Raw genomic sequence first — 11331 nt, 5'->3', positions numbered from 1 at the left:
ATCTGATTGGAGCTTCAAAATGAACATCTGAGAGGAGGTTAATCAAACTAAAGGTAATTGATCAGCTTTATGTCAATGAAGAAATATGAAGACTGGACTGTGAATAATGTTTTCTTTAAATTTTAAATGTTTTCAAAGTAAAATATTCCATCTGAAATACTAGGCTTTTAAGTGGAAGTTGTAGTTCCCTGTTTACTTCCAAATATATATATTATTATGACATTGTTCTGCTTCAATGTACAGGAAGACTGGACTGTGAATGTTTTTTTTTCTTTATAGAAAAGGGAAGAATTCCAATGAAAGATGTCAAAGTAAAATAGTGTAATCAAAATACAAGGCAATTGAGTGCTCGTTGTACTTTACTGCTTACTTTTAATTAATTTATTTATTATGGCCTTTTTCTGCTTCCAGAGCAGTCATTGTGCGCGTGCGTGCGTGCGCGCGTGTGTGCGCGTGTTTGTGTGTGTGCGTGAGAGAGTAGTTGAACTCTTCCTGGTTGACTATTGTGTTGCTGTTATCTCAGTCTGACTCTTTTCGGTTTTTGTATTTTTCTCAGTTTCACAGTCAGAGCAAACTGCCGACTTCATCATGTTGATCAACTAACAGCCGGAGGTTTAAAGGGCTAACTACCGGCAGTTAGTGTTAACTTAACTGCGGCGACAACTTGGCCAGTTAGCTACCTGCTAGCTGTAGCAGCCCTGTCGTCTACAGGTAAGCTGGCTTATTGTGTTGATAATCATGTTGGCTAGTTGTCAGTCAAACAGTTAACCGAGTTATATTAACCTGCTGTAACCGCTGTCTTCACTGTTGGTTTGTGCTTTTTTGACTCTTTAGTTTCTCTTAAACTTCCCTAACTAGCCTAATGTTAGCCTAGCTTTTAGCCTGCTAGCCGTCCGGGGTACTTTCCGCAGTCCATACGCCAGACTCCTTTCACATAATGTGCAATTTAACTCAGCCTTACTCACCGGGAAAAGATAACCGTCCTTAATTGTTAACTTCTTGTATTTTACGTATTATGCAGAGTATTTTACCCATTCGGCGAACAACTAACACAAAACGGCATTAATCTTAATAAAATGTAAACTTGACCACCGTTACAGCTAGATTAGTTTAACCCACACATTTCTCTACGTGGCTATTAATTAAATAGGAGCTTTACTTCGTGAAACCTGAAGCCGAATTCATCAGAAGATCTTGTTACTATCCACACGTTTTTTTTTACAAGCTAATTAATATTTATAACGTTGAATACTGGAAACAAAACAAAAATACGACCGTTTACTAGTATGACCAATACTTATTACTAACAAAAGTGACGGAAAAACTATTTAGCTTCATTGAAAATGCTGTAACGGTGTCACAGTGTAACAATACTTTTAATTAAAGATGTATTTTCAGTAAAATGTATTAAACGTATTAATGTATTAAACGACGGTGACCGGCTCATAGGTACACAGGCGCTTCCTCGTACTGAACTTATTATTTTCCATTAATAAATAAAGACACACCTGTCCATTCGGCTAACATGTAGCACAAACACTGTTTAATTTAAATTACTTGAAAATGGAATTAAATTTGAATATGTTTTTATATTCCAAGGAAGCGCCAGTCTGTCTTTATTACCTGTTTTTTCAACAGATTATTTTTTTAAATCACAGTTATGCTTTTTGAAATATCAAGTCAAATTTAAAAAAGGTTCTCATTAGTATATACAACTTAATTTTATGCGTGATTTACGTTATGAGAGTCTGACAATGAGAAAGGAACGCAAAAATACCAGATTTTTCCTAGATGTTTGAGCTATAGTCGGCACACTTAAGAGACTAGTGGAATGGTATTGAGATGGTGTTTGAGAAGGAAACAAAGCTACATTTACGAGTGCTACTGTGAGACATTTTCAAGACGTTTTCAATTCTTGTTTCAGTGTGTATTTCTGTATATTTTGAGGTATGTTTGCATCTTGATGTAGCTGGTTGTGTGAAGTATTTTATACTTCTTACGGTGTGTAGTTCTATGTATTTTCAGTTTGTCTCCTGCTGTAGCTGGTTGTGTATGAGCTATTTAATACTTTTAACTGTGTATTTCTGTGTATTTTCAGGTATGTTTGCGTCCTGCTGTAGCTGGTTATGTATGGACTCGGGGGATGATGTTGATGGATCCGCGGAAAACCATCAGTCTTACACTAATTCAGGCTTCAATAGTCAGCCGTCTCCTCCTCCACCTGAACACACCTGTAAGGCCTGCGGTGGACGCCTCGACACACCTGCTAAAAAGGTAACCCCGCCCACCTGCTGTAGTCTGATCTCTAGAGTTGGGCCAAATCCCAATGTCCCCCCTCACGGACTCACAGACTTTGATGTGTGTTCCCATTAAGTGCCTGAGGGTTCAGGTCTGTCCCACAGTCAAAACGTGAATTGCGTGGGGGCTTGCTCGTGGACTTTTTGAGCACTTTATGCCCACTTTCTGAAAGTCAGCATCGATGCTGACTTTGCCTGAGGGAATTACCCACAGTTCATAGCGTTGCAACGTGAAACACGGGCTTACCGGCGGAAGCCCGGAGGAATTAAAAAACAAAAAGCAAAGAGGATGCCACGTGTGGAATATTACATTAACACAGAAACATTAACGATTTAATATGGAATATAAAACACTTGAAATCACAGGAATGTCATCATAGGCTACACACCTGGAGACCGTTCCAGAAAGCAGGTTTTCCTGAAACTCTGAGTTTGTTAACCCTGAGAAGAGGGATACTCTGATTATTCTGCTCCAGAAAGAGTGAACTCAACCTTTAGGTCAGTTACCATAGTAACTGACTCTGTGAACCTAACCTGTTTGTTGGCAGGTTTGCTGCAACATACCCTGAGTTTCTCCGTACATGTCTCCACCTTTTTCCGGAATCTGAACCGACTCTGCAAAAAATTGCCGTCGTTTCCTCGTCAACCATCGATAAAAGTGATTCTAGCAGCTTTACATCATGAGAGGATTTTGATTACAAGAAAATTACCGTTTTTCCTACCAATCACATATCTAAACAATATTCTCCGACATTTTCAACATTTCATATCATGGACATAATCCAGATTCTTTGCAGAGCTCTTTAGAATTTTTGCAAACGGGAGTTTTCTGAAAAATGTACATTTCATTGTTGAAATAACCGCTTATATTTACTGTTTATGTGGAATATGATTAAAATCGTGTGCCTTAGTCTACCTATTTGTGCGATATTCTTATGCTTCATTTTCAGGTGAAGCCACTTTCTTTTTGTGCCTGTGGGATAACACCTATATGAAAATGATTATTTGTTGATTGCGCTACTTTTTGAACCACAGGAGTTGAACCCCTGTGGCCTGCACCGTAGGCAGCGTTGCTAACCGTTACACCACAGTGTTGCTCTGCGAGATTGAAAATAAAGAGTTATTACCTTTAGATCGACTGTTCCATTCGGTTACATGCATTAAGTCAGGCAGTAAATGTCTGCCACGCCAACTATCTCTACTTTGATGCAGTTACGTTGGTTCGCTTTCTAAGGATAAGCTCGTTTTCTACATACACACTCAGTAATATCTAATAACTTTCTACCGGTTGCCATGGTGAATCGTAGTATCGGAGCTCCATTGATGATGGCTTTGTAGAGTCGGCAGTTTACATACTCGGAGTTGATTGAACTAATTCAGAACAGCTGTTCTGGAACCGAAAACTCAGAGTTGCCCATCTCAGAGTTGGTTGACTCAGAGTTCAGGGTTAGGTTCAGAGTTGGTTGAGCCTGCTTTCTGGAACGGGCCCCAATGGTTTATTATTATTATTATTATTATTATTATTATTATTATATAACACAATGGTTTAATTATCAACCAGTGATTTTAATTTAGTTTTTTGAAGCCGTTTGAACTAGAACAAGTAAATAAATGATTTGACAGGTACGTCTGGGATGATAAGAGTCTGATCAGGCTGTAAAACATGTGAAATTAAAACCAACACTTGTAGATAACATATTTTGTGTCATCAAAGGAAAGTGACATGCCGAGTGCTGTCCCATTTGTATTTACCATTTCAAGCCCTCACATCCTCTCACACTCAACCAAGTCCCTGAGGGTTCAGGGCTTAGACCTTAGGAGGGACATTGGGATTTGGCCTTGGAGTCAGTCCTCAGTTATCTCAGCCATGTTACACAATGATGAGGAATTTCCTGCTATGCTTCAATAGGTGAACAATGTTTTGCCATGTTTTGGTGCACTACTACTAATAGGTAGGGCCCTATGAAATTCTTTTTATTTTTTCCCAAATTACGTTTTCCATTTAAATTTTTCTAAATTCTGCATTTTCCGTTTGAATTTTTCTAAAAAATTAAGACAAAAACATTCTAGTAGTTCTAATTCTAATTCCTTGACATTCAGAGACCATACACATTTGCACAAATATGCATGTGTATGTGCATCATTTATGGAGGAGTCATAATATACCTCCCCACCCCCGATTTTCACCATGCCTGTTCACACTAAACGTGAAAGGAACTTCTCGTTGCGTAACTCGCCTGAGTTTGACCGCCGGATAATTTGTGAATGGAGTTTGGATTGTGCTGGGCTATGCTAATAAATACAGCAGCATCATTTTTGTTTGTACCACAGACAGTCTCTGGTTTATATTAGGGCTGTCAAATGATTAACATTTTTAATCAGATTAATCACAGGGTAGCTGTGAATTAATGATTAATTATGATTCTTAAATATACCCAAATATTCCCATTTTCTCTGTATATTGTTGTCAGAACAGACTTCTAGCAGCAGACACACAGCTGACAACTTCACAGCTGAATGAAGTGATGTGGTGGAGACTCACTAGACTGTCTGTTTAGCTTCATACTGCAGCTGCTGATAAATGATGATTAAACATGTTCGTTCAGGTTATTGTTGCAATGCGTGAACTGACGTCTTTACATTGACGTCTTTGCATTTGATGACTTTGTATGCAACGCAATGCACAAAAAATGTGATTCAGGTTCAGTGTGAACATGGCATTAGAGGTATTTATAGTGGTTTGTGTCGTACACCCGAAAGGGTTTAACTAGTAGTGTAACGATTCATGCGACGCTTCGATGAACCGATTGTCAGCCCTACCGATTCAACTAAATCGATCTGCTAAAATAAATAAATAGAATATAATTTAGCATTAAATCTTATGAATCGTGATTCTTAATTATGATTAATGTTATAAGACTTTTAAGACACTCTCTCCCCTGCTAGCATGTGGCCTATTGAAAAATGTTCAAAATAACCAAGCAATGTTTAATTACATTTCTGTATTCAGCATAAAATATTATGCCGGATTACTTTTTTATAGAATAAATATGTTTAATAAGTAATTCTGTTGTCTGTTTATTTTTTCACCTTTCAGAAGAATACAGACAGTCCCACTCGCATTATTGCATCTTTATTTAATGGATATAGTATTTTGGTTAAAAGTTACTGAATTGAATCGTGGTTTACAGAATTGAATCGTTCAAAAAATAAAATTATAATAATTTGTCCTGGACCATCAGGATAAATGAAGCTTGTCAGTTGTCTGGTTTTAGGAGAGTTTTCATCCGATTAACAGTAAACTGTAAAACCCTCCTCTCCGTCCACCAGCATGTCTGTGTGGACTGTAAGAAGGACTACTGCAGCCGTTGCTCCGCCCAGCTGGAGCCCCGCCCCCGCCTCTGTCACACCTGCCAGCGTTTCTACGGCAATCTACTTGAGCGGGCGGAGCTCATGAAGTTGAAAGTGAAGGAGCTCCGGGACTACCTGCACCTGCATGAGGTCTCCACCCACCTGTGCAGAGAGAAGGTAGATGATTGGCTCACACTCAATAGACATGCATTCACAATGAAACCAGGCTCGGCCAAGTTACAGTGTGGTTTCCTGTTCTTCAGGAGGAGCTGGTGGAGCTGGTCCTGAGTCAGCAGTCCTCACCATCCAACGAGTCCAGCCCAGAGACCCTGATCCCTGACCCCCCGTTTGTGACCCCTGACCCAACCCCTGACCCAACCCCTGACCCCCCTGCTGCGCAGCCTGAAGACCCGTCCCCACCTGCAGAGAATATCCCCGCTGAGCCCGACGTTCAGGACGAAGACCAGGTAAACCAGTACAGCCTCATTTATCAACAAAAGGTTCTAAATGTTGTCTTACGATTCCAAATTAGGATGTGCTTAATTACCAAAAATATCTGTATCAAACATGCACACGCCAGTCGTACGCGCACCAGCGTTAATAAATCCCACATGTTCTAAACCCACCATGCTTGTGCACATTTGGGGTCATTTGCATTCACAAACGCCCCCAATTAACCATATATGGTTACAAATCATCCACTTAAGAACCACGTGGAAATCCTTTTTTCTCCTCACCAGCATGACGGAGAGCAAAGAAAAGAAACTTTTCTGCAACAGAAATTGAGGTGCTGTTGTTCAGATCACTTGGTGCAGGTGTATTATTAGCTATTATTATATTACTAGTACATTGATGGAGTGAAACTCCTTTCTGTTGACATTATTACACAAGTTGTGTGATGGTGTTTTTATTGCTATGTGTGTGCAGTCTATTGCTCCTATTATATTTGGAAATCCAGCGATGGCGTGAAGTCCCCGTTTGATCTCGGCTTGTTGTGGATTCCTGTAAGGGCATTTGAGTTAGAGCGCTGGAACATGCCGGTGGCCAGAAAACGCAGTGTGGACCGGACTTGGATGTGCACAGGAATGGCTTTAGTTTGTTTAGTTTCTCGCTGCAACATCGGTCCCAAATCACAGCATAAATTTAGCAATATCTGTTTGGGGAAGTGGTTCCTACTCAGAAGCCACTCTGTTCTCTCACCAGACAAATCAGCGCTCTTAAAACATTGTTTACTAAATCCTCCAGTAATGCAAGATGAGCCATGTTTCATTTTCAAATACCTGTCACTGGTCTCTATTATAGATCTTGACACCAATCAGGCTACGTGTCTGTTCCTAACTACACACAATTACTAAGTGAGTAATTATTAATCAAGGAAAATACAGAACATATGTGGATGTTGATATTGTTAAATGGATGCTGTGACACTTGCAATGCTTTCTATTTGCAGTACCCCTATTCTACCACTAGGTGCTGTGTGTAAGCACAGTTAGAGCTTATATTTACACACATAAGTAAAGTTGATCAATTCCACACTTTGCGTAGGAGTAATCGTACGCACCCATGAGGCACAGAACTATGCGTATGCACGGTTGATAAGTGAGGGCCCTGGAGTCCTTTTCAGAGACTCTGGGTTTGTGTATAGATTCTTGAGAGCTTGATTCAGTTTATTTTTGCTGTCTGGTTCAGACCTGGGACCCAGAGGAGGCCCCGGTTTCGGGTCGCAGGGCTTCTCTGTCTGACCTGAGCAGTCTGGATGACATCGAGGCTCTCAGCGTCCGACAGCTGAAGGAGATCCTCGCCAGGAACTTTGTTGACTACAAAGGCTGCTGTGAGAAGTGGGAGCTGATGGAGAGAGTTAGCCGGCTGTACCAGGACCAGCAGAACCTACTGGGTGAGTACCAGCACCAATGAGGGGCAGGACCAGCAAACCTTACAGTTGCTGATGGTTTGATGTGATGCACAATTCGATACGAAATAAAGAAAACGTTCATATTGTGTTTAATGTGTGTCGTTGTTTGGTAAATAAAATACAAACTGGATTTTTTGTTTTTTGTTTGTCTTCCAGCTGCCAACACAGTGAACACCTCAGGTGAGTTTTGTGTTTTCAAAATCTTACTGACAAATTTAAAAACAAACTGATTTCCGTTTCATTTATATTTGTCAGTGTATTCCTGGGTATCCTTGAGTATTTGATTCATAGTGTGTCATAAAGCTTTTTGATTTCCTTTATAAACTATTTTGAAAAACCATTAAGTCTTTTTTTTTTCGGACACAATATAGACCCAACGAATAATCAATGAAAAGAATTGGTAATAAAAGCATTGTACCTCACAGTGCCCCGTACATCTTTCCCTGCAGAGACAGATGGCGTTGGCGGTTCTGCAGGTCAGGAGGAGAACCTCTGTAAGATCTGTATGGACTCTCCAATCGACTGCGTCCTGCTGGAGTGTGGTCACATGATCACCTGCACCAAGTGTGGCAAAAGGATGAGCGAGTGTCCCATTTGCCGCCAGTACGTCATCAGAGCTGTGCATGTCTTCCGGTCCTGAGCACACCAACCCTGACCTGAACCCAGGGAAACCCCCACACCCATGTAGGCTGCCAGTCCGGTCTGATCCAAAAATATGCTTCTAATTCCAGTTTGACTTCATCGCTCATTAACCTCTTTAACTCTCCATTTCTGCATACTGAACTCTGTTTTACATTTTTAGTGGAGATCCTGAAGACAAGTTAATAAATCTTCTTCTTTATTCCGCAGGAAATCTCCAAAGCAATAAACTGCAAATATGTTCTTCCTACAAATATCTTCTTCCTGAAGGGACCCTCTACAGAGCCAGCCATGTTTTTATTTTCTAACTCTATTTTTCTAGTGTAAATAAGATGAAGAATGTAACAAGTGACCTTATGTTAGCTGCTGTTTGGACACAAACACTTAATGAACAGCAGCTGGATGACAGATCTGATGGATGAACTTTAACCTTTGAACTCGTCTCCCAGCAATCCTCCGTACCTACAGTCTTCAATCTACCAAAGAGAAGCTTCACCTGGACAGGTGAGGAGGGTCCAACATTCATCACGTCGCCTTTGACTTACTGTAAGACACACAGACTGTGGTCTTATTGGAGCCTTACCTTTGTTTACAGTTTACCATGTCAAAACAACAAAGTGAAGTTAAAGCCGATCAAACCAGTGGACCTGTGAATGAGCGGTTCAGCCTTATCTTACTGTTTATGCAGCACTGATTTCCCAATTGGAAATTAAAGCTACTTCAGACCAGCAGCCAGTCAGAGACAAGACACCAACATGTTCATTAAACTGCCTTTGGATCAGATTAACAGCAGGATAAAAACAGCCTCCGGTGATTGGTGCGTCTCTACCTTCAGACCTGCAGGAAAGTCGGGCTGAAAGACGAGCGTCATCTGATGGATCTGAACACTGCTCTTTCCCTTCAGATCCTCAATGTTAAAAATCCATTAATCACTGGACAAACAACCTGATCAATGTGTAAAGTACTTTGATTTACAGGTCTGTAATTGAACAGTTGTCAAGGCAGTTTCCTGGAGAGAACTCGTTAAATGCAGAGTGCTACATTCATCCTTAAAAGGAATTAATTCAAAATAATTGTCAATTTAACTGTAAATCGTTTAGTCCATAACAGCAGGTCAGCTGAACACACAAAATGTGAGTTTGTCTTCAAACAAAAAAAAAATGTTATATTTCAACATGTTTAATAATAGATTCATAATGAATACATTGTTACTTGATTTTAAATATCATTGTTCTTTCAAGGAAATTCCAGTTTTTCCTACAATTAATACAAAGACTGCAACTAACTTATTTTCTTTTGATTAATCTGATAATTATTTTTTTTGTTTTTCAAATATTTAGTCTAAGAAAATGTTGGACTGCTTCAAATTTGCCAAAGATATTCAGTTTAATACTGTAGTAGAAAATTAGCAAACATTCTCATCTAGAACAAAAATTAAAGCTGTAGCTTCAATCACCTGATTCACTTCCTAAATGACTTAATTGCTTATTAAAATAGTTGCATTCTTTTGTGGGGTCCAATGTTTTAAACTCGGCATTTTGACTAAATTTAGGGCATGTTGAAAAATAGAACTGTAACACCCAGTAATTTCCTGATAATTTCCTCAGAAAAATTGCTGGAAAGAATGCTGCAATCTGCCACTAATTATAAAGAAAGCAGACAAAGCACTTGTGTAATGTAATGGACATATCACTGTACTGGACCTGCATCTTCTTATCTAACTCTGGGGAACAAGATGATTTACTAAATGTTAGACTATTCCTTTATATCAAGTTTAATAACAACAACAGTGGCCCCAGGACGTTTCCCTGAGGACCTCCACTTGTTATTAATAGACTGAGGACAAGGTGATGCACTAAATGTCAGATTGTTCTTTAATCAGGTGTATTGACAACAACAGAGGCCCCAGGATGTTTCCTTGAGGAACTTCACATGTTATTAATAGATGGTTTACTTTGTTACCAGCAGACTGTCTCTCTGTTTTATTGAACAGAATTTTTAGCAGTTAAACTCTTTGGTTTTGAAGTTTGAACTTTGTGTCTTGTTGTAACTCTGATTGCACTAATCTGTTAATGCTGAAACATTTTGAACTTCTTCTTTAGTTTGGTTGAACAAGAGTAACTTGTTCTCGTGGGACAACACAGGAGAAAATGTGTTATTTTTTGTGATATCATTTAAGGTTGATTTTTGTTGTTAATATTATATATTTTTTTGTTTTTGTGACATTATGGTTGTTATTTACAGCTGTTCTGACCATGGGATCAGACATCAACTATAGCTTGAATGGCAGTTGCATGATAGCTCAGCTATAGTACATTAAGTTGCACTGCACTTTGATTCCTCTGCTACAATATACATGAATAACAACTTGATCAGCACAATGAGTTTTGTATGACGATACTGATCGCATTATCTTCTTCAGGTATCAGTTAGCATCTTTAGCTGTCCCCACTTAGACCAACACAGCTGGAAGCTAACATGCTAGCATCCAGCTGTTTCCCCCCCCCCCCCCCCCCCCCCTCAGTTAGGTGGTTTCCAAGCGTTGAGGCTTTTTAAAATAAAGCACTCTCTACTTCTCTGATTTTGTCATTTTAATAATTGTTTGAGGATCAAAAGGATTTAACTTGTGGCCCGCTGAAGGGTTCCTGACCCCCAGTTTGGGAACCACTGCTTTAGTCTCAGTGAAAAAGACTGAATGTTGGGTTCTGTTTCAACCCCTGACTTTTATTACAGTTCAGATACTTTGCGATGGTTATAAAACTTCACTATATTCTGTTTAAAAAAAAAAAAGAAATATTGTATATTTGAAGAAGCTTTAGTTTTCTGAGTGGACTTTGCTGAATAATTTCATAATAAAACCGATTTTCTTCCGGTTGTACTCGACTTGTCTTTCTTGTATTCAAGACAAGTCATTTTATTTATATAAACAGGAGATGACACCAAAGCGTGAGGCAAGAGGTAGGCCCAAGTCTACCTACACTATATTGCCAAAAGTATTCGCTCTCGCTTCGGGAGATTGAAAGTTGAGCTTCCAGGAACAAGACAACGTTTCTACCTTTTAGGACGTCACTGTCCTAGATAACTTCACAGTTCAGCGCAATGAAAACCACTGACTGTCACTGTGATAAAGGA

The 11331-nt window shown here is 39.5% G+C and overlaps 1 protein-coding gene across 2 annotated transcripts; it reads left to right on the top strand.

Annotated features, from left to right (window-relative positions):
• Positions 1–464: 464 nt before the first annotated feature.
• Positions 465–11074, top strand: rffl (ring finger and FYVE-like domain containing E3 ubiquitin protein ligase). 2 transcript variants are annotated; one of them, XM_084018917.1, is made up of 8 exons: positions 465–711; positions 2099–2274; positions 5628–5825; positions 5912–6115; positions 7338–7542; positions 7717–7740; positions 8010–8244; positions 8410–11074. In XM_084018917.1, the coding sequence occupies exons 2-7, from the start codon at positions 2101–2103 to the stop codon at positions 8198–8200; spliced, it is 996 nt and encodes a 331-aa protein (XP_083875043.1). In that variant the 5' UTR covers positions 465–711; positions 2099–2100; the 3' UTR covers positions 8201–8244; positions 8410–11074. The 2 variants fall into 2 exon arrangements, with proteins under 2 accessions (XP_083875043.1, XP_083875044.1); XM_084018918.1 differs by lacking the exon at positions 7717–7740 and having other exon boundaries at positions 7986–8244.
• The last annotated feature ends 257 nt before the right edge of the window (positions 11075–11331 follow it).

Source organism: Eutrigla gurnardus (genome assembly GCF_963514095.1).
Source record: "Eutrigla gurnardus genome assembly, chromosome: 10".
Lineage (NCBI taxonomy): Eukaryota > Metazoa > Chordata > Actinopteri > Perciformes > Triglidae > Eutrigla > Eutrigla gurnardus.
This window is presented reverse-complemented; position numbering and strand designations above follow the sequence as displayed.

What these genes read in the sequence shown, in the direction of transcription:
- rffl (XM_084018918.1), top strand. Translation starts at nt 2,101, where the DNA reads ATGTTTGCGTCCTGCTGTAGCTGGTTATGTATGGACTCGGGGGATGAT. An exon ending in TCGACACACCTGCTAAAAAG is followed by an intron (nt 2,275 to 5,627) that starts GTAACCCCGCCC and finishes TCCGTCCACCAG; the next exon opens with CATGTCTGTGTGGACTGTAA. An exon ending in CCCACCTGTGCAGAGAGAAG is followed by an intron (nt 5,826 to 5,911) that starts GTAGATGATTGG and finishes CCTGTTCTTCAG; the next exon opens with GAGGAGCTGGTGGAGCTGGT.